Below are 27,191 nucleotides of genomic sequence, written 5' to 3'. Positions count from 1 at the left end.
TCCAGTGCACTGTGAAGTATGTGTGACACTGTGGTCATTTTGCTGTTACTGTACAGGATTACCACAGTTCTTATTGTGCAATACTGCCCCCTTACCCTCCTCCTCGTGGCTCAAACCTTACTGACATTCAGCACACAGACTGATTTTAATCCAAATGTGGTGTGTCCAGAACAGGGAGGGCTGACTTTTTTTTCCCTCTTTCTTCTCTTTTCTTCTCTGGCACTCAACATCTACTACTATGCTGTCCTGTCTTTCTCACTCTGTTTCTCTTTTCCAAACTCCCATCGCATTCAGTCAGTCTTTTCAGCCGGGTGGATTCTGGGGAGTCTGCAGTAGAACGGGGCATTAGAAAAAAGCCTTTGTTCGATAATGTTTGTCTGTCTGCGAGATAAGATTGATGAAATGTTGCGTTTGGCCAGTGACCTCAGCCCAGGCTCACGTGTGGGTGTTGAGAGAAGCCCTTGTCAAAACCGAGGATAAATTCTCCCACACACTTTATTTTCTCCTTCCACACCCCCTTCCTCTTCTCTTTCTGGTTAGACATGCAGTGCGAGCATATGGTAACAATCAGAAGATACCCACCAAACAGGCAGGCTCAGAGTGGCACCAGACTCTTGACATAATCATTTAGATATGTATGTGTTTGGTGTTTACATATATAGGAGCTGACACATAGACAAAACCGGTTTGTTATGTAGGTTTAGGATTGCCTTTGGCGGTTCAGTCATTTAGCAGCTGTCAGCACAAAAGAAAAAAAAGTCTATCATGGAAATGAGATTAGGAGATTACAAGTATCTGACTGATTGCAGTGCTCACAAACAATGAGGTCATGACACATTGTGAACTATTTTGAATGTAACCATTATTTGATCTCGCCTGGACGCTGTCATTTGAAACAGGCCTTGAAGGTTATTTGGAAGTGAGAGGGGCTCACATTGGAGCCATACTGAATTTCCGTTTCATGCTGGTGTTGCTTATAGTACTCTGTGCAGTGTAGCATACACCCGTGGGTGCAGTGACAGCACTCAGCCTGTGTATGCTGATATAATAATGACAAGTGTTGCGTTCTGTTGGCGCCCACTGCACTGTGGGCTCCGTGGTTTCCATTATGACTCTATGGTTTCCATTAGCCCAAACTTCAACAGTGGTGTTGGCACGGAAACTGGGTTCAGCTGTGGCTGAACTTTGATATACACCTTTGAAAGTCCTCTGTATGGGCTAGCAACTTGAGGCGTGCAGACACAGAGACTCCCACACTATCAGGCATGAAAATGCACGTAAAGAGTCTGCACAGTGTTGTGCTGTAATGACTAAATTTCATTTTTTATGGTCTGAATGACTACACAGGGCTTTGTTGGCTTTTCTCACTGATTGTAGGAGATGAAATTTCACTTAATGTTGTTGTCTGAAAATTCCCTGAAACACAATGTAAAAATACAATGAGAAGAAAGTTATATAAATAAAAACATTTTGAAGACGGTTTCTGCAGCAAGTTGCATCACTGACCTAAGGATTAGAGCAGTATCGAGTGAGTGACCTCTGTTGCTGATGTTTGAGCTCTGTTCATTTCGTATTTAGTGTGTTTCCAATGACATCCTGGGATGTTTCTTGACTGCATGTTTTGTGTGCATGCTGAGTAAACCCCTTTTGCATTATGTTATTGTGTGCCACACTTCTTTTTCTTTTTTAGTTTCTGGGTTGATGTGTTTTGTTTTTCTTGTGAAAAAGAAGAAGTGCTCTATATTTTTGTTCAGTTTTTCTTTTATTAGCTGTGCCTATAGTTCAAGCTGTACACTCACTTTAACAGAGGGACTATATTTTATTCATAAAGTGATTTTAAATGGTTCAATTATCTATCATATCCTTTTCTTTTGTCCTGTTTAACCATCCTATGATCTCAGTGTTTAATTTGATGCCACAATTGGCACACAGAAACGAGGAAAGCTCAGTTTTAATGATATCCATTAAGTGAAGCTTAATATCTCAACAATATTTCCATCTTAAAATCAGAAACTTCATTTGGTGGTGTGATCAGAGGAAGTTTAAAACCAGGGAAAGAACAGTATTTTTTGCTGATAAATCGCAGACTCCGAGTGAAAGACAGGCACCGCATGAGCTTCAGTGAGCGCATGTCATAGCCTATTGTTGGAATCACACAAATCAAATAATACAGGATATAAGTCTCAGGATACTGGGAATAGGAAAACATGACCTACGTTTTTCATCTCTTGAAATGAGAGACATCTTGTTCCAAATACTGCTGGCTGCCCACACCATCTCAGCTCATCAGCTTGTAAGACCACACAATCCTTTGCTTAACTCCGGCCAACCATGCAATCACGGCTGCTCATTAGATTCCCTAACAGGACAGAGGCGGCATCTGTGAAGACCATTATGCTCCGCAACATCCACAAACTGCCATTCTCGCAATATGTCTGTCGCGTTACCTTGCCAAGTCCACTTCAGTTCAGTCCTGCCCAGTCCATCTGGTACAGGATAGGACACACTCACTGATCTGGACTATGGTTCTCAACTAACATCAATAAATATCTGTTTCCTTTAAACCTGCCAAACTGAGTCAGATTGCAGTAATGTTCTGTACAATTTTAGACGTCAAGGTTAATATGTTTTCCAGAGCTTCCTCCTTGTGTACAGCAGCATTAAAATGAAGGATTGGATGAAACAAATCTAGTTTGATGATAAGAACTTGAACAATGAACAAATATGACCACAGTGAGGTTTTTTTTGTTTCATTTTATTTGAGGAAAGAGTAACCTAATACTCATAGCATTAAACACAAAGCTGTCCAGTACCCAGACACTCCAGACTAAAGTGGTTCATTTGTCTCCTGGCACATTGTGTTAAGTAGTGGATAAGGCCATTGTCATTACACAGATTGCCTTACAGGTCTCTATAGGGTAATTAGGGTGTCCGCTGAGTGTCCAAACTAATCCATGTCAGTATAAGAGCTGGATTTGACTGAGCATGTTTGGATTTCTCATTTAGGGGTTCGGCAATAAGACTTGGTGACATTTAACTCCAGAAGGGTAGTTCGGCTTACCACAGTGCAAATGAAGTATAAAGTGTCTCAAGTCCTCTACATTAGTGTGACTGAATCCCAACCGTATTATGGTTGGATAATATTTACAGTCCTATTATGATTACTTTGTTTTCAGAACAACAACTTCTCCCACTTTATTAAAGTACTTTAAACAGTTTTGCAGTTTCATTAAATGAGTAAAATCACCAAGAAGCTTAACATTAATTTAAAAAAAAAATACATTAAAGAATATTTTTTTTATTAATAATGAATGATAAATTATAGGAAAATTGAAATGTTTCAGTTTTAATATTTACAGAAGTGCCACAAGTCCTAATAACAGTGATTTTAATTAGACTTCAATTTAAAACTTCCCAAATGGATCTCATCTCATAGCTGTAACTGTGAATCTGACCTTTGATCACTCCACAGTGCAGTCAGAGGACAAACAGGGACACAACCTCAACTGTAAATCGTTCCAATCTAACGTCGTACTTCCTCACTGCTGTAATCAGCCCTGTGCACTGCCTGACAGATCCCTCTGCTGTAATGCATCTCATGTTTTGCCAGGAGACTCGTCAAATACTCGCAGGCCCTGTTTAGAATTTGTGTCAACCACAGGCCTCCAAATCACTTTGAAAGTTTCTCAGTAATGTTCTGTATAAAAGCACAGGCATATTGATGTACATGTCTTTGTCAACATCCATTCAGTTCACAAAGGGGTGGTTTGGCTGAAGGGACAGTTTTTATATTGAGAACGGATGACAGTCCAACCACTGTGGGCTGTGTGATTATATCTTAGATTTTCTAAAGTGGTTCAGAGTTGAGTGTTTGATTGCACTTGTCGTGCAGAATTTAACCACTTTCCTTGCATGGGGGAAAATATTCACTTTTATGGCAAAAAAGATATAATTTAGTTACTTGTTGCTTTGAAAAGACATTTCTTGACATGTATCTAGATTTTTTTTTTTAGTCTATATTTGAGTTAGATGTTAGAGTGCTTTGGTTTGACTGATTATCTTTGGGAGACATGCCAGTGTCTGCAGTGATTTATGTTGCCCACTCAAGATGATTTCTTCCCCCCTTCCAGGCATATTGTGGTCTGTGGTCATATTACCCTCGAAAGTGTCTCCAACTTCCTCAAAGACTTCCTACACAAGGACAGGGATGATGTCAATGTAGAAATTGTTTTTCTCCATAAGTAAGTTAATGTTTTCTTCCTCACCATGTGCGGGTTAGCAGAGTAGTTGTTTGAAACAGTGCACAGTCAGCCTGTACATGAGGTGCCCACACATTGACTGACTCTTGCTCTCTTTTCTCTGTGTGCTAGTATTTCCCCTAATCTTGAGCTGGAAGCCTTGTTCAAACGCCACTTTACCCAAGTAGAGTTCTACCAGGGATCTGTTCTCAACCCTCACGATCTGGCCAGAGTGAAGGTACAGTCTGCGGGAGGACTCACATGAAATTATATAAAACAAATGTTAAGTGGAGAGTAAATTTCCCAGATTAAGAGCAAAGTTCCATTTAATGAATTGGTAATTTTGATAATGATATCCATTTCATTTTTTAAAAAAATTCTTAAACATATTGGATACAAAGAAGAGTGAAAAGACAGGAAAGATACTTTAAATCAGCAGTATGACTAATTTTAAAGGCTCTGGCCAGAATTAGGCCCACTAATTTGTTTAAGTTATGTGATAAACACAGACAGAAGCGTTCAGTGCTGGTAAATAAATACTGACTGATAGGGTAACGTTAACACATCTGTTGTTGGTCCTTTACACATAGATCGAGTCAGCAGATGCCTGCTTAATCCTAGCAAACAAATATTGTGCAGATCCTGATGCTGAAGATGCCTCCAACATCATGAGGTACTGTATGCTCTGGACAGTGGAAACAGCCCCAATAACACACAGCCTGTTTATTGCTCAATTTGTCTGCTTGTTTTTAATCTTCTAGGGTTATTTCGATCAAGAACTACCATCCTAAGATCAGAATAATCACACAAATGCTACAATATCACAATAAGGTAAGATGCAGATGAAGACTGCTCTCTGTTGTCCCTCACAGGTTTGTAACAGGGGTTATTCTGCTGTTTATTCTCTGAACTCGGGCCTTTTTTTTGTTGTTGTTTTTTTTTACAATTGTAACATAATGTTCAGTGACATTTGCGTTGGAGCAGCATTCGTTTCTATAAATGACTGATTCCTATGTAAATACCTAGCATGTCTAAGTTGACTAAAAACGAACTGCAGCGACTTATTATCAAATCACTGCCTTCTAGTGCTTTATGATCATTTAGAGCAGGACACCCACCAAGTATTTCTAGCAATAGATAAATAAATAAAATATTATAGTAATGTTTATGTCAATTTATTTCTCATAAGGTAAAAATGCTCTTTAAATATGTAGGATCCCTTATTATTAATTATTTTTGAGTATTTTCAGAGCAAGACAGGCAGAGTGACACTTTACCCAGGAAATTAGTCAAATGATATAGAGGGAAAAATTAACATTTTTGGAAATAAACTTATGCTAAAAACAACAATTTTCCCTTTTACATGGAATAATGTCCTGCTTTTGCTAGTTTTTATCCCAGTTGTTGGTCCAAGCTAAGATAACCAGCTGCGCTCTAGAGCTCTGTATTTACTGTCCAAACATGAGTTTGTATCAGTCTTCTCATCTAACACTAAGTTTCCACCAGAAAGTGAATAGGCATGATGTCAATGTATCCCTTTAAGAAATATGAACCACTGGCTTAGTTTTCTGTGTCTTGTGACCTCTTCTGTCTGTCGTGATGAAGGCCCATCTGCTGAACATTCCAAGCTGGAACTGGAAGGAGGGTGACGATGCTATCTGCCTGGCGGAGCTGAAGGCAGGCTTCATTGCCCAGAGCTGTCTGGCTCAGGGCCTGTCCACCATGCTAGCCAACCTCTTCTCCATGAGGTCCTTCATTGAGGTAACACAGAGGACATGATTAACTTGCCTCATCTCAGTCACTTTCTCAGAACAGATTGAAGTAATATGGTTGAATGAATTCTCTCTTTGCGTTTTCGTCAGCTAGATTCTGAGATTGAAGTTGAAGTTTGAATAAGCGGATACAGTAGGTTCTCTGCTGACAGATGGTCTCGATCTATCAAACACAGTACATTCCCCGGGAAATTTTGACATCTTTGTCCAGAGAAAGGCTTCCATTAGAGCGTTTTCAGTCATCCTGGCACATCATATTTTACTGTGACATTTCATATGGAATCAGTTCAGTGTTTCTGTGGCTAAAAATTGAAGAGGTGCTTGTCTTTATCAAAGAACTGTTCTCATGTCATAAAGATGATGGATCAGCTTATAATGACCAGGCCGATGTTGTTCAGCGGAACATCTGTGGGCCACATTGGGCTGCAATTGGAAAGAAAGCAGTGTTGCTTTTTTCTTCCCTCTTTTTTTTTTTTTTTTTTTAAATCCTCACAAGTGACGTTTCTGTGCTTTTTTTTGTCAGATTGAGGAGGACACATGGCAAAAATATTACCTAGAAGGAGTGGCTAATGAGATGTACACAGAGTATTTGTCCAGTGCCTTTGTGGGCCTCTCCTTCCCCACTGTCTGTGAGTAAGTATCACTGTTCCCCCACTCAGCAAGCCGCACTGTCAGTGGTAGGTAGCCAACAATTCTGAAGTGAAGAAACAACGAAGGGACCGTGGGGATGTGAATTTCAAAGGTGTTTTGAACACATCAGTCATTCGCTCATATACTGATCTCCTCTAATGAGTGCACATGTTTTGCAGGCTGTGTTACGTGAAGCTGAAGCTGTTGCTTATTGCCATCGAATACAAGTCTGAGCAGAGAGAGAGCAGGTTTGTATATTGGATCTTTGTTCAGTTAACATCCAGGAATAATTGTGGAAAAAGTGAACAACTGTGTGACTTTTCTCAAGTAAATCTTTTAATGAAATATCTCATACGTTTTTCCCCAAATTCTCTTTGCAGCTTTAATCACAGTTGGCTTTCAAATTATAATTGATGGCATTAAAGATGGGGTTGGTAAAGTCAGAGAAACGAGCAAATGTAGTTAGATTTTGAACGCATCCTTCTGAGAAAATCCTCCCTCCCTTCAGGACTCCCTCTGAAGCAGCTCAACCAAACACACGACCACACTAAGTAACTAGACTAACTAACTGCCCTACAATTTCAGCTGGCAAATATGTTCAAATTTGCCACGTTCAACAGTTCTCTTAACTTTTTAAGTCTAATAAATGCAAAAATAAACTGTTCTGTTAAATGCCACGATGATAGAAGCGCAGGCAAAATGGCCGTCACGAATGTACATCAGTGCAAAAATTCTGCCCACTCTGGCAGTTAGTGCAGTTCTCGTTCTGGGAGGTTATGCTCACTGCTGTGGGTGTGTGCTCAGTGCTAGCTGTCTTAGCTGCTGAACGAGTCTGTCATAGCCGCTGCAGCAACACTCGTTTTTCAGCTCAGAACTGTTCAGGCACCTCGGAGAAGTTGTTATTTTCTTTCTCTGAGCATTTCATATCATGATTGCTGCCGGGATGATTTTCAACAAATAAAAACAACAACAACAAAAAAAAGAAACATCTGAAATACATTACCAACCCTACCTTTAGGCTGGTGAATGAATTGAATGACAGCTTGCCAATATGAGTTTTCTTTTCAAATGTATGCTTACGAGGTTCACCTTTTTTTAAACAAAGCAGTCACTGCACTGGACCTTCCTTAACAACATTAAGCATCAGTACGTACAATAATACAGCCAGAAAGAACTCAGAGAGCACATGTTAGCCAGGGCTGCACAGTCAGAGGAAATGTTGACAATGTGTCCTCATTTTAGGGTGTTAGAACTTTTCATTAAAGTTCTCATTTCACCATCTTAAGAAATTCACTCCTCGTCATCATGGCCGAGCCCTCTACAAAACTTTATGATTTCTAAACACAAAATAGGCACACAGAAATGGATAATACTGACTGTATGTCCATGGTGCATGTAAATACACAGCCACAAATCTGATTATTAGTTATTATTTTGATTATATTGTGCTGTCAGTTCAGAGATACTTTAACCAGTTTGCTGCACATTCTTGTTTCATGTGTTCCTTCAACTTACTTATATTGTGTCCCTGTTCAGTCTGTATGATAACCACTAACTCTACATCAGCATCAGTCTTACTGCCAGTAATGACATGAAGTACTATTTTTCATTAATTTCAAATTGCCAAATCCCACCCACCCTTCCCTTTTCACCTGTGTCAAGTGTTTTTTGTGTACTATCGAAGTTGCATGAAAAATGATGGTCATTTTCACATTACAAGCTAAAACCAAACATTGTTCAAATATTTTAACTTTATTAAATTTCTAGTTCTATAAATATTCGATCCTAGAAGTTATCTCAGTGTGACTATTTCAGTCAGTGGTCTTGATTTTTACTTGATATTTAGAGCATCCTTACTACTTTTTCAGTGATGATTTTGATGATGCCACACAAAGGCATAATCTTCTTTATTTAGGTACAAGGACCTCACCATTGGACAAGCATGAAATAACTGAATTGTGTGTCTGTGCACAGTTGTGCAACGTGCTGCTGTGTAAAGCGTACCTACTAAAATAGGCAGAGAAACAGTAGTAACAGTCTTATTCTCCTCTTCTTTTTGTTCATGATAACTGTTTGATTTGAGATTTTTTCTTGTTGTTTGCAGAAGCCGAAAGCGGTATGCCCTCTACCTTATCTTACTTCCAAAGTTCCACCCAATCTTCACTACTTTAAAGCTTCTGACTTTGGGAGTTTCCCCCAAGGATATTTTTCCAAACCCTATCTCACAGGCCTCTTTTTCTAACTCTTTTTTTATGGTGTCCCTTGTGCTTAATGCACTAACTTCTTTGCAGGCAGAGAGAGGATAGATAAATTGGAAATGTTTGTAGAAGTGCTGTTTCTTTGTCTTTGCTGTTGTCGGTGTATCAAGGCCAAACGCTCACCCTCTCCATATCTACCTCTTATTTGATCTTTTCAGTTCTGTCCTTTACCAGTCCTTTGCTTAGTTTATTTTTCTCACTTTCAGTTCCTTTTCAGTGTTGCTCAGTTGTTCTCCTACTGTATGTGAGCTTTGCCAAGCTGATTATTCCACTCATGGTGTTTTTAAATCACTGCCAGAACAGTACTTCATGGTTCTTTGACTCAGAATCAGTGAGGAGTTTGTATACACATATCTTAGACATCAGATGTGGTGTTGATAAGCACTGATAATCTGTTGTTCTACATTCTGGATTTAATCTTGAAATAAATGATTATGTGCCATTGCTGTAGGCAGTGGCTGATATAACAGCATGTCTTTTTCTTCATGGTGTTATTACACCAGCAGCACCTCACCAATATGTTGTTGTTGTTTTTTTTTCCCTTCATCATTTCACATGCTAGGAAAGGCATGAAGCTGTTGAATTTGGATAGCATTAAGTTAATCCAAACTGAAACTTAATAACCATAGGCTATGATGTTCACAAGTGCCCCACATTTCACTTTTGCATTCCATCACCCTCTCATGTTCTCAGTGCTAAATGTATATCCATCTGTGCATGTATGTGAGTCTGCGTACGTATGTGATCATGCTGAGAGAGAGAGTTTGTGTGTGCGTGTGTGTGTGTGTGCATTTTTGTGTGTCTCAGCCACAACATACAGCCATGCTCGTGCGTCTTTCGAGTAGATGTTCTTAAGTGAGGTCACTTCCTGTCAGTTTGGTGTTTGAGAAACAATCCAACTGCACAGAAGTTACTGCAACCGTCTGCATCTACGTACCTGTCCCTATACCTGTACTGCAGTGGCTATGCCTTTCTGTTTGATTATTGTCCTCTTCATGCTGTTTGGTAAACTGCATGCTATGACACTATCACTTAAGGTGATTGATGCCTGCCTTGTTGCTCACAATATGAGGTTTTGATGCTTTCAAAGATCCTATTTACCAGTTTGCACCCGACCGAAGAAAAATGTCTTGGATAGATGCACCTGTAAAATCTCAGATTTGGGCAGCAATGTTTGTGGAACTGTCTTGATTTGAACTGTTTTCTTTCATTTATTTTCACTAAAGAGCATGCCAGGTGTAATGCCTGTTTACTTCTCTGGGGGCCATTCAATCTGAGTGAATGTTAGATGCTATTACGTCTTGCAGAGAAAAATGTGGAAAGAAAAATCTGATCTGCATGACTGGTGCAATTTGACCACAGCCCGATATGTGTATGGATTCAATTGCTCCCTTAATAGTTCTGTTTATTTTTCTCCAGTGTAGCCTTTTCCAGAGCCCAGAGGAAAGATGTAGTAGTTGCTTTCACTACAATACTTTTGCCCTGAGCCTACAGATTACATACTCTTGAAAATTAGTTACTGAAATGTCACAAAACACTTATTTAAACTGCAAACATCTGATTCAAGTTGGTCAAAAAAAGACATTACCCCCCAACACCGACTGTAGTTTTATGAGGCATGTGATAAGTACTGTTATCATCACAAATTGACAAAAGTAGAAAAAAAAAAAGACTGTCAAAAACTGTCAAAAGAATTATCAAAAGTTAATCTCCTTTCATCTGGGCTCATATTTTGAAGGAGTGTGACCCTTAAAGGTTTGTTGGTTGGTGTTTTGATATCTTAGTTCACACTCACATCATTGATGATTGTTGCCCACAGGTGACCATTAATGACCAGTGTGTGTGTGCGTGTGTGTGTGTGTGTGTGTGTGTGAGCGCACAGTATGTGTGTGTGGTGTCTACTCTTTGTCACAGTCTAATTAATGGGGAATGATACAGCCAGTCCCTTAAAGTACTTATATTTAATCCCACAAGTTCCACTTAATAAAGACAGTTTGACTAATATGACATTTATATTTACTGTAGCTGTTCTTCAGCATGTCGTAATGTCTTTATATTATGTTTGTGTCTTTAAATATAAACACAGTGAATATAACATTTTAAGTCAATATTGACCTTAGAATTATTTTTTCCCTGTAATGCAACAGAGCACATTTGGCACTGATTTATCGAGGACTTTGTCCACCTTTGGACTTCACTCCACTTTTTTCCTCCCCCTAGAGCACTCCTATAGACCTATATAGTAAAGTTACTGAGTAGCATCAGCTTTATATCGATGAGAAAAAGAGCTGTTCATTCCCTTGCATCCCACTGTCAAATACTAACCAAGATAACAACACTTAGTATGCATTCTCTGTATTACAGCCATGTCTCAGTGGCCATCATGACATTTGCCTCACTAGATGACTGTATATGAATGCTGAGACTAAAACCACTCCATGGCCATAATTTTAATTCTTTCTGCCCCTGTCCCTTTACTCGTACTTCTCTGTCCCCCTTCTCACCCCGGGGCAAACTAATATCATTCCGTGAAGAAAAGAATTAAAATTCAATATGCAATCATGCTGTTGTACATTCTGTCCTTCCATGTCAGTATCGCATCAGCAAATTGCACAAAATCAGAGGAGCGGGTGTGTTTTTATAAAAACACAGAGCATACGTTGCACCAGAGCAAACCAAGCTCTCATAAGAAAAAAGCAGTCCACATGAGTGTCGTGCAGGTCCAATTAACGGCTCCAACAAGTGTGTGTACCATTCCTCTTGATTAGCATGTTGTGTGCATGAGCTGAGTGTTGTCCAGAAGTTAATGAGCATGATGTGTCTATTTCTCTGACTACCCAGCATCCTCATCAATCCAGGCAACCATGTCAAGATGCAGGAGGGAACGCTGGGATTCTTTATCGCCAGTGATGCCAAAGAAGTGAAGAGGTAATCTGGTCATCCTGATAACCAGCTGATTGTTAATAATGTAGTCCAATTATTTTAAATGCTGACTTTTTTTTTTTTTAATGTGTCACTTTTAGAGCATTTTTCTACTGCAAAGCTTGTCACGATGACATCACAGACCCTAAGCGGATCAAGAAGTGTGGCTGCAAAAGACGTGAGTATCTGCGCCTTTATTTTGCCCCACCGGTGACCCTCCCCTCCCTTCCTCTCACTCCAAATCCAACCTGTGGGTCTGTCTGCCTCATTGTACGTTAGGTTTTACTAGTTTGTACACTAATATTATACCCCTCATTGTGTCATTGTTCTTCTGTATTGTGGCACTGTGTTTTTAAAGGTAATATGTGTTGTCAGACCATAACATCCATTACAGTACAATCATCAGTCAGTATCTGTTTTGTATTTCTTTGCTAGTCAAAATGTAGCTGTTGTCATCTTTTAGTGTGTTCTCCTTTTGGTTTAACCATCGAATCGCTACTTTATGTACGCAACTGAGAATAAATCTCACAGGAGTGAAACTTAGTGAGAACCTAGTAAGAGTAGACTAAGTTGATATTGTATTGTTGACAGCTAAACACACATACTGTAAATCTTACTACTCTGTTGATTTTGAAACATTTAAAAACAATTTTTATAATGTATATACAGTGTCTCCCACTCCTGCATGAGAAACTAAAACACTGAGATTTGTAGTGTTTTTCTGCATGGGGCAATGTTTACGAAATTTTTCTGTAAAATTTTGTAATATTATTGGATAGGACTTACTCTTTTATATCCTTTTTACACATAAAGGCACTTAATGAGAGTACTGAGCTCAGTCAACCTTCTCAGGGGTTTTAAGGTCGGACACACATTGCAAATAGTCATAGACATGATGTGCTGCAGACTGTTAAGTTTAAGACTTTTCGCAATACACAAATGCTCCTGTCAGCACTTTTTCGTGCCGACATAACATTACCATTAAGGCAGGAATGTCACATGAATATAACCTGACCTATGTACAGTAGTCACTTGTCAAGACATGTTAGCCACTGGATAAATAATTCAGGTGAATATCCCATATTTCCACTAAAGGTCACAGACAATTACCGTAAGCAGCCTGATACAGACAAAGCCTAGTTTTAAAATAGATACCCACCATTTCCTTCTTTTGTCTCTGTCACTTCAATTATTCCAACATGTTTTTCCTCTCGCAGTGTAATAGAATCAACAGACCTTTCACACTCTACTTTCATTTAGATAAACTGTTTACTTCTCTTTGTTTTCTTTAATATCTTCGTGTCCCAGACTCTGGTGATGGACATGACATTATGTTTTATCTTATTACAGTTGTTTCCAACAAGAGAGTTGCATTTAGAAAGGTGACAGTTCCATTATTGCAATGGAAGTCTGTGTCTATACACTGTAGTATGTTTTGCTCTATCATGTTATGTTCTCTTCTGTTGTTTTTTCCCATGTTTCTTTATGACCAGTGACACACTTTTGATGTATTTCCTTCCCTGCTGCCATTGGAAAACGCCACTTTAACTTTAACTACTCACTGGTAGTGATTTATTGTGAGTAAAAAGAAAATGGGTGTATTATTACCCAGAGTGCAGTGCAAGTGTTTTTCTTTCCTCTTCAGCAAATAGTATACTGTATCTATGTTGCATGTACCAGTGTAGCTTCTGCATCCCTCTCCTCGCCTCTCATTTCTACACTGTGCTCAGACCAGACCAAAGCCAAAACAGCGGAAATCAAACTCACACTAGCATCAGGCCTCCTCATCATCGGACCAGTCAGCTGATGCTCTTACTAGTTGAAAATGACAATTAAATAGAGTGTGACTTGATTAGTTGTGGCCGATGAGCTCTGCAGGTTTTCCCCCACTGTTTGATCATCAGACCAAACTCATATTTGCCATTTGGAAGCCAATCTGCTGCAAGTATTTTATCATTACCCATGATTAACCTCCTTATAGTGTCATGCTCCAAGGAAGATCAGAAAGAGCTTAATAAAAATCTGACATGTCATACAGTCATCATAGATTTTGAAAAGCTAACAGAAGGGGAAGGAAACAAACAAGTAACACTGAGATTTAAATTGATCTGCTTTCTGTCAAAGGAAATTTTGTATGTTGCTGTACTTCAGACAGCAGAAAATGTCCTTGTGGGAAATTGTGTAAAACCTAACGAGCTAGGTTGCCAAAACACAATCAAAACAATCTGGTCTCCCTTTTGCCCCATTTCTCTGTGATCTCAACCCCTTTCTAAACTCTGGGTCCTTGCTCTACTCGGGCTGAGGTTTCAGAGACCATCAGCTCCACTCAGAATTGAGATGTCACCTCACTGCTCTTATGCATTTCAAATCTGGACAGTCGTTGGGCCCTTTTGTATTTTTTACACGCTGCACTGGATGAAAAATTCCCTTGCAATACACAGTTTTAATTGTCATAACATAAGATTGCCACTAGATGGCGGTGCCGTGCCAGAGTCATGACCAGTAATACAGCATTTAAATGGTGATGTCTGTTGAGGAAACTTGAATCCCCCTTGAAATCAGTTCAGCACAAATGCAAGGACCAAATTGGTATGTGTCTCTGTGCAGTGGGATAATAAATTTAATTAAAAACTGAGTCTACAGTTTGCCATATTTTTCATCGTGAGATTTTTTTCCTCATTATTTTGAAGTCCTTTATGTGTTATGTTTACATGATATGGAGTAGTCGGTGTTGGTGTTTGCTGAGATTCAGCAGAATTTGTCCTTGCACTCTTGCTGAATAATGAAGCTGTAGGGGGATTAATCAGAATGGTGCTTTCTTTGGGACATCCTTCCTATTCAACATAGTGCCCTGATAGCTTCTGTTTGAGTATGTTGTGCTCTCGGTGGATCACAGGAGATAGTCACTCATTAAACCACTACAGACAGTTTATCAGGGCAGTGATCATGTTGAATCTTCCATTAGGAATGCCCTGAAATGGACACCTTATAATTCTAGGCCAGAATCCGGGTATTTGTGAAGTCAGAAGTTAGAAGACATTGTCAGTATGTGTGCGTGTGTGTGCGTGTCTTGTGTTTTCCATTACTCCCCTTCCATGTGTCATTTATCTACATTGTAACATACACATACTGTGGTCCGAACTCTGAAGTAAAGCAATATCAGCATGAAGTGATACCCTCGCTCCACTTGTATGCCATGCCCACAAGAACTGTTTCAATACTGTGAACAGTTATCTCTGTACGCCCCCTCCCCTTGTTGCGGAGACAATAACTATGTTTTTTGCATGCTTATTACATGCTCATAAGGCACATGTGCATGCTACAGGATACAACAGTCCCTGATGCCTTCACTCTGTGGATTGTGATCTGGCTTTCCCATTCTTTCCTTGGCCAGAAGCTGAAACATGTTTCTTCATTCAAGATCTTATTTTCCAATGTGACTCAAGAGTCAAAGATGCTGAAAGTGTCTCTGTAAAGGTGCCAGACAGTATTAGTCTGCTGTCTGTTTGCACCTTGGCAATGAGGGAATGGGGACCAGGGACTGTTTCTGCGCAGAGTCACAGCAATCTTGATGTGCGACTCTGGGGACTTTCACTCCTGCTTCCCTCGGGGTTTCAGAGCTTCACACACTCACACACACACACACACACACACACACACCCCACAGACACAAAATGGCCGCTTACAATGATTTTTTTGTTGTGCAACACTACTTTTACATCCAGTCTTACTCTAACAAGAGCACCTTGTCTCCAAATAGCCTTTCTTTTTTGTTTTTATTTTGTTACAATAGTTTAACAATAGTTTAAAGTAGTTTAAAAGGAACATCTGTGGAATACTTTGTTACAAAAGTCATTATTGGAATTTGTGTTTATCCTCGTGAATAAACATTAACAATTAGTAATAATACAATAATATAAATAATTAGTAGCAAATGTCAAAATGATCTGCAATCCTTGAAGTCCTAGGGTTTTGAAAATTATGTTTGATTTGTTAAAAAAATACAGCACACCCTCGAGTTTAAATCAAATACTGAAATGTAATGATGCAGAAAAGAGACTCTCATTTACTCCACTTATTGTTAAGTTAAATCCTCTGTTTTATGGTGTGAAGACACTTAACAAAAGGTAGTATATGTGGTGGCTCAGCCAGCATTTTATCTTGTAAATCTGATTCATGAGTAGAATTAAAGACTAAATATCAACATAGTTGATACATAGTTGATACATAGTTGATAGTAACATAGTATATTATATATACATAGTATATTATTGAATTTCCCTCGGGATCAATAAAGTATCTATCTATCTATCTAGTATCTCCTTCTCAATCAATCAAAATTAAAACTCCTAGTTACATAGACTTGCTAGAAATTCACACAGACCCACAGAGAACGTCCTTTGTCCAGAGACACCATTTTTGCACACAACATAGTGAAGCTTCCCTTGGGGAGTGGAGCAGTGAAACTGGGGGGTTGTATATATAGTAGCATGTATTGGCCAGTCTAGACTAGTAGAATAGTGTGATGCCATGGACAGAGCCACTACAGCTGCATGATGGGATACAGGTACGTGATCCGCTCCTTTAGCCAAATGGATAGAGGATGTACAAATGTATGAAACATTGTATGAGGTTTGCTGCTAAAGACATTGCTCATGCCTCTCTTCCCTGAATGCCTCCCTTCCTCTCCCCTTTCTCCTCACCCCTCTTTCCCATTGTTATAGTTTTGCCTTTTGACCTGTTACAGCCTTAGCACACAGCTTGACCTCTCGAGATGAGAAATAATGCGCTGACTTTAGTATATTATTAAAAATTGTTGTATCATGTCCAAATTTTACTTATGTTCTCTCTGACAAGAAATTTAAAAATTGGATAACCTGTTTAAAGTAAAAGCATTTGGATTTGAAGTGTGTTTATTTAATCTTTGGGCTCAAGTCTGTGGGAGCAGGTGTCTAAGGCTTGCACTTTCTGATGAAGTTACATTCCAACTTCCCCCCTGGATGAATATTTCTCCTTTTGCCATTAACCTGCTGCTTTTCCTCTCCTCTCATCCCAAAACATGACTGTAGCCAAGATGTCCGTCTACAAACGAATGAAACTGGCATGTTGTTTTGATTGCGGCCGTTCAGAGCAAGACTGCTCTTGCATGTCAGGCAGTGTACATAGTAACATGGACACCCTTCAGAGGGCCTACCCACTTTCCTCTGTCTCTGTTCATGATTGCGCAACCACTTTACGTGCCTGTAAGTTACACCGCCCAACACATGCTGTTACATGTCTGTGGTGTGTGCTCCGTGTGTTGTACCATGGAGAGGTACTGTGTACGTGTGTGTCTGTAGTGTCGTCCATGTGGTGTGAGCCGTTTACTGTGACTCCAAAGTTTTTTTTGTAGATATGGCGTATGTGATTTATATATTTATTTACTTTTTATTTCTGAACAATTTTTACTCAGTAATTTTTGTTGTTGTTGTTATTGTCTGTCTACAAACCCAATGGCAAAAAAAGTTGACACTTTGTAAAATGTGAATAAAACCAGAATGCAATGATTTGCTAATCCATTACAAGTACAAGTACAAGATATTTAATGTTTAAACTGATCATTTGATGCTTTAAACACATTTCAAAAAAGTTGGGACAGTGTCAATCACTTTGAACTGATTACACTAAATTGATGATGTTTTCAAAGTGAAATTCTTTCACCATTCTCACTTGTGACACAAGTTCAGATGCTCAACAGTCTGGGGGTCTCCATTTTGTTCTTCATAATGTGCCACACATTTTCAATAGGAAACAGATCTGGACTGCACACAGGCCAGTCTAGTACCTACACTCTTCCACTACAAAGCCACACTGTCGTCTTGTGTCCTCTTCCAGGAACAAGCGGGGACGTCCCTACAAAACAATGCCTGTTTCCAAAACCTGCACATACCTTATCAGCATTAATGGTGCTTTCACAGATGTGAAGTTACCAATGTCGTGGGCACGAACACATGATGCTGGCTTTTGGACTTTGATCCGGTAACAATCTGTATGGTCATATTTCCTCTTTAGCACACAGGACATAATTTCCAAAAACATTTTAAAATCATCAGACCACAGCATGCTTTTCCACTTTACGTCAGTGTCGCCCCCTTCTTGCTTCTGAGGGACTGAGCCTTTTGAAGATGCCTCTTTCGTACCTAATCACGATGTTATCATCTCGTGCCAATTAACCTGTTTGCCCATTTGAGTATTCCCCAACTTTCGCAGCCCACCGTGCTAGCTTGTTTGAAATGTGCGCAACATTAAATATTTTGTCTTTGAACTTGAATAAGGATTAAAATGTATCACATTCTGTCTTATTTACATTCTATGCAGTGTCTCAACAGTTTTTGGAATTGGGGTCTATATGTCTGTCTATCTACCTGTCTGTCTGTCTATCTGCTGTCTTTCTGTCTAATTTTTCTGTGGTTTTTAACTCTCTTCTCATGTTGTTTTCTTTATAATTATATTTATAGCTATTTCTCATGTTCATTTGACACTCTCGTGTCATGAGTGTAATATGTGTGGTGGGTCTGTGCTGCTGTACAGTACTGTAGTTGTTAGACATGTGGCTACCGCATGCTGCATCAGTCATGCAGTTGTGTGATAACATCACTATTGGATTTGATGTGTTTTGAATTGTTTAAGGTAAGATGTGTTTATATACAACAACAAAAAAATTTTTAATGTGTCATTTTATTTTCAAGGTTTTATACTGCACTTTAATTGTATGTTTGTTAAATTATGTCTTACATCTTTACTTTGAAGGCCCGTACAAACCTATGAGTTGATGCTGTTTTCAGTTCGTAAACTTTTCAGTTAAAGCAGCTTTGTCTTTATTTCACTTTTTGTTTTTCTTTTGTTGCTTTTTTTTGTTTGGTTGTTTCTTACCTTTGACTTAACCTGACTGAGCAGCTGTGCAAAGTTTTCTGTTTCACTTTAATGCTGGAGATAAAAGAAAATCACATCAGAAATGGTGTTTTGAAGATCTCTAACAGCCTTTCCAAGCTTGATAAATGAGGAGCAGTGCAAATATATTAAAACATGTTTTATTAGTGACACAAGTTCAGGAAAGTAACTATTAATATCTCAAGAAACTGAAATGCCATTTCACTCTTTTAGCCAGTTATTAAAGAAGAACACATACAGGTTTGCCTAAAATTAACACTTCTTCTCCTTCTTCTTGGCAGAAAGACTCAAATTGTAGATTTTACTGTATAAAATCAACTTCCCATTGCAACCTTCTTAAGTAGTGTATATCTCCTGCAGTCTTTAACATCCCACAAGACATCCTGGGAGAGGGGAGGAGAATTGGGTGGAAGGAGAAGGTAATTAGAATTGTGTGACAGGGAGGTTTTGTATAGCAGGAAAGAATACAATAAAAATACATAATACAATAACATATATTAGGGATAAGAAAAAAGTACGCAATAGTGATGCTGGCTTGATAAGGAAAAGGTAGGAGGATGAAAGCTCCTGGACGATCCCCTTTCTTTCAATTTTCCTTTTAAGTGGATTGGAAATACTAAATTGTCTGTCAATTAGACATGGCAGCAGTAAGACTAGATATCAAAGCATTGGGTTCAGACATACAGATCTGATTTCCTTCTCAACATTCTCCCACCGCCTGCCGACTCAGCCTAGATTAGTGTCAAACATGCCATGATGAGTTTGGCTTGGCCTCTTGTAGTTTCGGCCTGCGCTGAAATCCCTCGGTACCAATTACTGGCCATTACATGGTTACTGATCTCACTTCTCCCTCAGCCCCCTGTAGAATTTCAGGAAAACCTCCTCTGTCTTGGATTTCTTTCCCTTTTTAACTCTGACTTTGGTTGAACAAAGTGAGTTTAGTGAAGGAGTGCATTGGGCTTTGTCAGTCAGGGATTGTTGGATTCCCCCCCCCCCACCCCCCCCACCCCATTTCCTGTCTTTTTTCCACCAGACTGAGAGGATAAGACATCTTTATCCGTGATGACTTCATGCTCTTGTACATCTGAACCAGATTTTTCTAGGCCGAGTACTTGGATCATTGATTCCTTGGATAGCACTCTTTCATTTAACGTGCCCTCCATTCTGATGCAAATCACAGTCAGACCACACAAATACAGACACAGACATGTCTTCAATGGTAAACATAGACCTGTGTGTTGAGTCATGGACCTTTACTTTATGGACTGATGAATCAAAATTAATGCAGTGTTCTTATCAATCACACATATTGAAATTATTCAGTTTTTTCAGGTAATGAATTGTTGAGTGAAAATAAGATGAGGCATTAGCTTGAGTTTGAGGGGGAAACTTTTGGAGCTAAAGCATTGGAAAAATTGGACAGAATCAAGCAAAGGTGAGCAGCTTCTACGTCTTGTGAGTGGTTGAAAATGTAGTTAGAGCACAAAATTAGATATGGTAGACATGGTAGGGTACAAAAAATATAGTTCCCCATGTGTGGTTGTGCATGCTGATCAAACAATATAAGTTTTAAAATATTACCTCTGAAGTTATTCTGAGTAGCTTAGCTGATTCAGAAGTTTAATTTTTCGTATATTAGTTATATCTTTCTTTGTGAACTGACCATCATCACAGTCTGCCATCTCCTCTCTGTGCAAGAACCTAGAGACGTGACAGCTTTTATATAATGCAGAGGCTGAAGCTACCGTGAAGCTGGGCTATGGGCAGGGGTTGGGGACCCAGGGCTCGAGAGATGCTTTCGGCTGGTTTATGGCCTTCCAGGCTGTGTGTTTGTGTGTGTGCATGTGCGCATCTTCGTATGTGTAACAACACGCACATGTATCTCTGTCTCTGTGCATGTGTGTGCATCTGCATCTCATTGCTGGGGACCTTATCTATCCTGACACGGAAATTATGTTTGCATTTTCATTTTCCCAACCCTGCTGGTCCGTCACCAAACTTGCCCTGACAGCTCCTGTCCACCAGGCAGGCTTGGCCCCCCCCCCCCACCCTCTGTTCTATGCCGCCTCGCTACGCCCCAGATGCTAGCCAGTTAGTCTGCTGCCTCTGCGGTGTGGGCAGATTGCTAGAGACAGATGCCAGGGCCACTGTGGGTCCCTGTTTGAGGATTTGTGTCATAGGCCAGCCCTGGGCCCTCACTGTGACCTTTACTGCTGGAAGAGACTCTAGGAAAGAGTGGGGAGTGTCAGCAGCTCAGAGCTCAGTTCAAGTGCCCACTGCACCAGTACTTCTATTGGTACCAGTCTGCAGTACCTCCTCAGCCAAGGTCACAAACTGTAATTTACAGAATTAATATTACTGACATCGTTGGAGAGCTTGGTCAACCCTTTTTAAAGAGCAACCTGAGGAATTTAAAAGTGTAGCAGTGAATCTATGTTGGATACCAAGATTTTCATCATTTGTGCAAGAGATCTGCACAGAACAAGTCTCTTTACATTAGTGCTCTGTTAGCGCAGCTGTTTTGGGTAATGAGTGTCTGCTGTCTGCCGTGTTTTTGGACGCCTACATCCACTCAAGTATGTAGTTGCTGTCTTTGTCTCCCATGGTGTCTTTATTTGTTTTCTTTCTACAGACCTCACAATGTTCATCAAATTTAAATCTAAAAAGGCAAAGCATTTTAATGAGTTTTTACAAGGGAACATAACATTGTCTAATCTACCACTGAAACTATGTGACCTCAAGTTTAGTTCCTTTGAAAAATTTAATAAAATCAGCCATTAGACTCCTTACATTACTTTTCATTACAGGTAGAGTACACTTTTCTTAAAGCATGGCTCACTCTGAGACAGATGATTTCTTTCACCTGTCTGCCATTTTGGTGTCATCAAGCTACACTTAAATCATCACCACCATTAAGTTTTTTTTTTTTTTTTTTTGTTATTTCAATTATTTAAACCTTTCATTTTTGCTTTATGCCCTTGTGCACTTCACTGATAGTACTTCATCATAGTTACATTTGATTAAATTTCCATCCACCGCTCTTCTGTTGATGTCTATTTCCTAATGTGCCTGTTTCATTACATCCTTTCTCCCTCTGTGTGACCTGCCACTTGTCTTTGCATTCTCCTCAGCCAAATATAAGTATAACGGATATGTCAGATCACGTAAGTGTGTTTTCTGTCCTTCTCCGTTCTGCTCCAGCTCTGTGTTTAGACTGTAGACCCCTCACTGTGTCATGTATCATAACTAGCACTAATGCTTTGCTCTAGTATTTGCTTTGTTGTCCCTCATTCCTTTAGAATATACTGATGTTGTCTTGTGTCTTACACAGAGACAAAGTAATTCACAATTTAACCAGTGTTAAATATCATGTTTAACTCAGACAGATTGTTTATTTTAAGTTAGCTATCATTAAATAATTGCAACATATGTTGACAGGAAATTAAAGTAATTAGTACCTGATATTGGTTGCAACTGAAAATACATTTTGTGTTTTATAATACTATGTAGTTGCATGAAATATTCTTTTTGTATTGTGCTGCATGTAGCAGCAGATGGCGCTACAACACCAGGGAACAGTGGAAGTCAAAAAGAGGCTGGCGTTCGATTCAAAGCTGATTGCAATTTAGGTAAATCTTTGGTAAATAATTGTTAAATGCATTACTTCTTTACCATATTGGTTAAGGATAAATTCTAGTTTTTAAATGCTATTTGTCACCTCTAACATTTTATGTGTATATTTTTTTATTTAATGTATTTGTTCCTTTTAAGGATATTAAGCACATTGCGGGCATTTTTTGTTTGCTCTTTCAAAACAGTGGCTGCTTTTTAGCAGAACTGCAAGGAATTGCAGCAGTGATAATATCAGTTTTATTCTTATATTTAATAACAGCAAAACAGCAATGCATGGCATAAAAAGCTTTTTCATGCTGTTGCAATGCAGATGAAGAACAAAGCTTGCTCATGCAGCAAACACTGTAAAGGCAAAGCCAACTTAGCTCACATACAAAAGTAAACATTTTTAGTTGTTATTTCTCTGCTTCATCATCCAGTTTACGTTGGGTCACGGTGATCTGATAAGGCTTGCATGCAGGACAGTACCATCATGTGATTAGCATTTCAGGAAGGGACAGTTGCCGTCTGGGTTGTTCAGGATGCACAGTGGACCTGCCAGGGCGGGTGAGCGCTCTCTAACGCTGCACGTGTTTGACAAGGGCCAGATGAATCCAGGAGCTATCGGTGGCGCCCCGTAAATCAAGGAGGCAGCTGACGGCCGGGATAAACGTCTGTTTATCGCCCGGGGCCACCCAAGCATGCTCTCTCCTCCAAACAACCAAGCAACCACCCTTCTACCAAAGAGAGGAAAAGGACTCCTCCTCTCCGTTTCAACTTTACGTCCCCTTCAATGCATACAAACATACGGGTTGACTCTGCAGCCTCGGTCCTCAGTCAGATTGTGTGTGTGTGTGTGTGCGCGCGTGTGTGTGTCTTTTGTGGATGAACATCAAGTGTATATACATTTCTAGTTGTCAGACACAGGAGGTTGTCACTGGACATATTATCAAAGTTACCGTTGCATGTTTGGGAACAGAATGACTGAATGTTTTTTTTTTTTTTTTTATCTTAAATTCAACTACATTTCAATATAAAATCCAAAATGAATCCTTTAAATGTTTAATGGTAAAGATTTTGAACTAGTAATACCATAAATTATTAGTTTTAGTTTTCTGTTTGTTAAAATGAAAGTAGTGTGCTCCACATTATGCTTGAAGTGGCACGATATCAGATTGAATTTGACTTGCTTTAGCCAAGCCGTGTCTGCTTTGTTCTACTAGAGGGTGTAGTGCAACCAAGAAATAAAACTGAGAGACTTCTTATTAATTCATGCTTGTCACAAATGCAAAGTAAATGCTGCTGTGAACGTTTCAGTTGGAGCGTGTCACAAGAAGATGAGAGATGTTGAGTTTCAACACCAGTTCTGGGAAAATAATAAATGATTCCTGCTTTTATGGCATGAATTTTTTTTCCTTCAGAAGTTACTTAATCAAAACTGAAGATGAGGAAAATTGCAGTCTTTTTCACAGAAACAAGTGTTTGATCCTGTGATTTATTAACTAATTACATGTATTTATTTTAAGCTAATGACTCTCTTTCCTATTTACCTATTGGCATCCTACAGTGAAATTATGAATTTTATTGTTTAATTATAATTAAAAAAAAACAATCAAACAAATAAAAACACAATTTAATTGTCTACAGTTTGATACTACAGTGTAATTTGCTAACTAATTTATGAGCATCAGACTTTCTCATACTTTTTATTCTCCATTGTTTGACAGTAATGGATGATGTTAGACCGTCTTTTCAAAACCGATCGATTAAAACCACTGGCTGCACCTCCACCTCCATCACCTCAAATGTGTTCCTTCCCAACACCCTGCACCCCAACCAGGGCCCCCTGGTCAACCCCGGCTCGATCAACATCCCCCTTGTTAATAACCGTAAAGGAAGTCTGCTCCCAATGGGGCCGGTGCCTGGGGCTGACCCCTCGAAACTGCGCCTCAGTATCTCAGGTCCAGGAGACATGGCAGCCAGATCCCTGGCTGAGAGTCGGCTGAACCGGGCCCGCAGTCTGCCGGTGAAATACCGCTACCACCCCAGTAATGCCATGCTGCTCAGTCACAGTAGGCACTGTAGGTTGCCCCCTTAGCGGGATGCATCAGCCAGTAACCCCGCCTGTCACGTCCCTTCATTTGGTCTTGTTTTCTGCATGAAGGTTAACGCTGCTGGAGCTGCTACTGTTGTTGCTCCTGCTGCTTTGCACGGATTTGCTTCCTAGTGCAGTGGCTGCTACTGTATACATTGGGGGACTTCCAAACTGAGGAGTGCTAAAACATGTGAAATTACAAATGACATAAAAGAGTTGCTTATCATTATTGCTTTTCAGAAATGTTGCAGGAGTTGTGAGCCCTGAGGATAATGACCTTTGGGGACTAAAACTGCAATTTAGTTTTTAATAATTTACTGTGGAATCTTTTATTACCCAGTGGATAAAAAATGTTTAATTTTATTTGTGGGTGAAACTGAGAGGCATTATGTTTTTACTGTTAATAAATTAAGTTTAAATCAGGAGGAGTCTGTCAAACAATATGGCAAGGAATACATATTCTCTGATGCGGTATTTTTACATTAGAGAGAGAATTGTTTGTAAAGTGGAAAATGCTTGTGATATTAGCTATTCTGAATACCCAATTGCATAAAGGAAATGTCAGAGAATGACATTTTATTAGAAGGCAAAGTCATATTTCTTATCTTTTTTTTTTAGGAGAATTAGGTGACGGGCTAGGATTGGTGCTCAGACAATAATAAATTTCCACATGCTTGGAATAGTCAAGGCTTGCGACGTGCACATTGATTTGCACTAACATCATGCTGTGTTATTGATTTCTAACCAAAGGACTAATACAGGTTTGAAGTGACGGTGCACTTGGCATTTATGCTGGGAGAGTGCAGAGTGGATAAGAGTATCTGGGTGCCTGTCTGAAAGCTCTTGAAACTCACAGACAGTAGTGTAGATCAGACTACTGTTAGCTTGACTCAAATCTTCAGACGGCTGGGCCTGGCCTCACTCTGGCTGCTCTTTGTCGTCCTCTCTGTCTGACTGGGACTCAAGCAAAGTTTGAAAAATAGTGTTTTTATCCTCATTTCTCAACGCAGCAAAACATAGATGATGAGAGGAAGCTGAACTCAAGGCTGTTCAAAATAATCACAGAAAAAAGGCCATTGCTCAGCATCCAGCAAATTCTTAACACCAAAGTGTCAGACATAAAAATGGACGTAGTCTTTGGATCATTTATTTTTCACTTAGACTTTTAAGACTAGTCCTGAAGCTCTTTTTCTACTGGAGGTTGATGTCTGGGTACTAGCTGCTTTTCCTATTCATAGTCCACTAAAATCATATCCTGTTAGCGTATCATTCGTGAGTGTGAAGTGTTCTCTTGGCATGGAGGTAGACTTGTAAAAGAAGCTTTTTTGATAGAACTGCAATGATGGGGTCGGGGTTCACATAGTATTATTAAGAATATAAACTACCCACTCAAGATCCATTTCCATAACCTTTATTTATCTCATTATCATTGCTTTTGCCCGTGGCCCACTGACAATGACAGTCCGTACCATTACATGGCATTTAATGGTGTAGGAAAGCATGGTCACTCTGATGCAGACTGCTAGAGGTCCAACCACCTCCACAGACTACAGGGTGTACTGAACAGATGCTCTCGTGTGTTACTGAAGAGTCTTTAAAGTGCACCTTAGAAGAGCCAAACTATTGGGCATTTGCGATGTGAGCCTTCCGTAAGATTTTCAGGTCGTAAATTGGGTTTTTTTTCCTACGTGATTTTCTTCTGCCTTTCTCAGATTTACCATCCGTTACTAATGCTTTCTCTATATTTTTTCAATTTGACACTGAATTATTAATTTTCCTTTTCTTCTGTTCATTCCCCCCCCCTTTTTTTGTTTGCAATGATTGAGTGATTGTTGGCTATTCATGTCAGGTCCAGCACACATCTCCAACAATCTGTCCTCTATTCTAACATTCTGTGCATGTGTTTTCAGTCGAAGATGAGCATCCATCAACTCTGTCGCCCAAAAAAAAGCAGCGCAACGGAGGGATGCGAAACTCACCCAACTGCTCGCCCAAAATGATGAGGTAAGAGACGCTGATTTTATTCTTCTTCCAGCTTTCAAACGGGGATTGAGGGGAAGTCAGATGCAGGGAAGAAGAGAAGGCAGGGAGGGAGGTAGGGACGGAGGGATGTGTGCGTGAGAGATACTTCAGAGGCGGATGCTGCTGATGTTGAGATGGTGGGAGTTTGGATGGATGGGAGGGGGCAAATTAGGGGTGGCAGAAGAACGAGGTAAGAAACTCTGTGAGAGAAGGAGAGAGGAGAAGTGCCCTGTTAGGCTCTGGCTGTTTAGGATGGCATGCTGTCAGCTGTTAATGACAGAGCTGAAATAATATTTCTGTCTTGAAAAGCGGCTGTGAGGAGCCGTTTGAAAACTCTTCTTGCTTTAAAGTCCCAGCTGTCACCTCCTCCGGTCTGGTCCACATGTGCTCCTTAAACAATACTGGCACTAATGACACAAGCAACCAATCAGAGGGACCTGCATGGTTACTTTGCCCTCAGGCTACTACTCTATTGTGGGAACCCCTGTGAGTACTGCTTCTAGTACTTAAGGCCATATGTGAGATGTATCATCACAATCAAATATGAATTCAAATATTACCTTCCTTTTATCCTGTCCTGTGGAATTAAATTGCAGTTAATTGATTTTGAAAGATAAAAGGGGAAGGTTGTTGTGCTCCTGTGGCTGCGAGGCGGGGTTAGCAACACGACAGCCTGGAAAATACAGGGAGGCCAAGTTGTGTGTTTTGGGAT

At 39.7% G+C, this 27,191-nt stretch overlaps 1 protein-coding gene across 12 annotated transcripts in view; it reads left to right on the top strand.

The window, feature by feature from the left end:
- kcnma1a (potassium large conductance calcium-activated channel, subfamily M, alpha member 1a) overlaps window positions 1-27,191 on the top strand; it is a 124,955-nt gene that overhangs the window by 78,596 nt on the left and 19,168 nt on the right. For 4 of the 12 annotated variants that reach the window (XM_046401220.1, XM_046401226.1, XM_046401223.1 and 1 more), the window contains exons 10-20: window positions 4,131-4,241; window positions 4,371-4,476; window positions 4,829-4,911; window positions 5,000-5,069; window positions 5,844-5,999; window positions 6,534-6,643; window positions 6,820-6,888; window positions 8,745-8,756; window positions 11,740-11,826; window positions 11,922-11,998; window positions 26,368-26,461. In XM_046401220.1, the coding sequence (XP_046257176.1) occupies window positions 4,131-4,241; window positions 4,371-4,476; window positions 4,829-4,911; window positions 5,000-5,069; window positions 5,844-5,999; window positions 6,534-6,643; window positions 6,820-6,888; window positions 8,745-8,756; window positions 11,740-11,826; window positions 11,922-11,998; window positions 26,368-26,461 (975 nt within the window). Of the gene's footprint in view, window positions 1-4,130; window positions 4,242-4,370; window positions 4,477-4,828; window positions 4,912-4,999; window positions 5,070-5,843; window positions 6,000-6,533; window positions 6,644-6,819; window positions 6,889-8,744; window positions 8,757-11,739; window positions 11,827-11,921; window positions 11,999-13,388; window positions 13,398-16,889; window positions 17,064-21,881; window positions 21,915-22,298; window positions 22,380-26,367; window positions 26,462-27,191 lie in introns of all 12 variants that reach the window. The other 8 variants (XM_046401225.1, XM_046401217.1, XM_046401219.1 and 5 more) reach the window with 4 other exon arrangements.

This window comes from Scatophagus argus, chromosome 10, assembly GCF_020382885.2.
Source record: "Scatophagus argus isolate fScaArg1 chromosome 10, fScaArg1.pri, whole genome shotgun sequence".
NCBI lineage: Eukaryota > Metazoa > Chordata > Actinopteri > Scatophagidae > Scatophagus > Scatophagus argus.
Note: the sequence above shows the minus strand (reverse complement) of the source record. Positions and strands in the feature narration are given on the sequence as shown.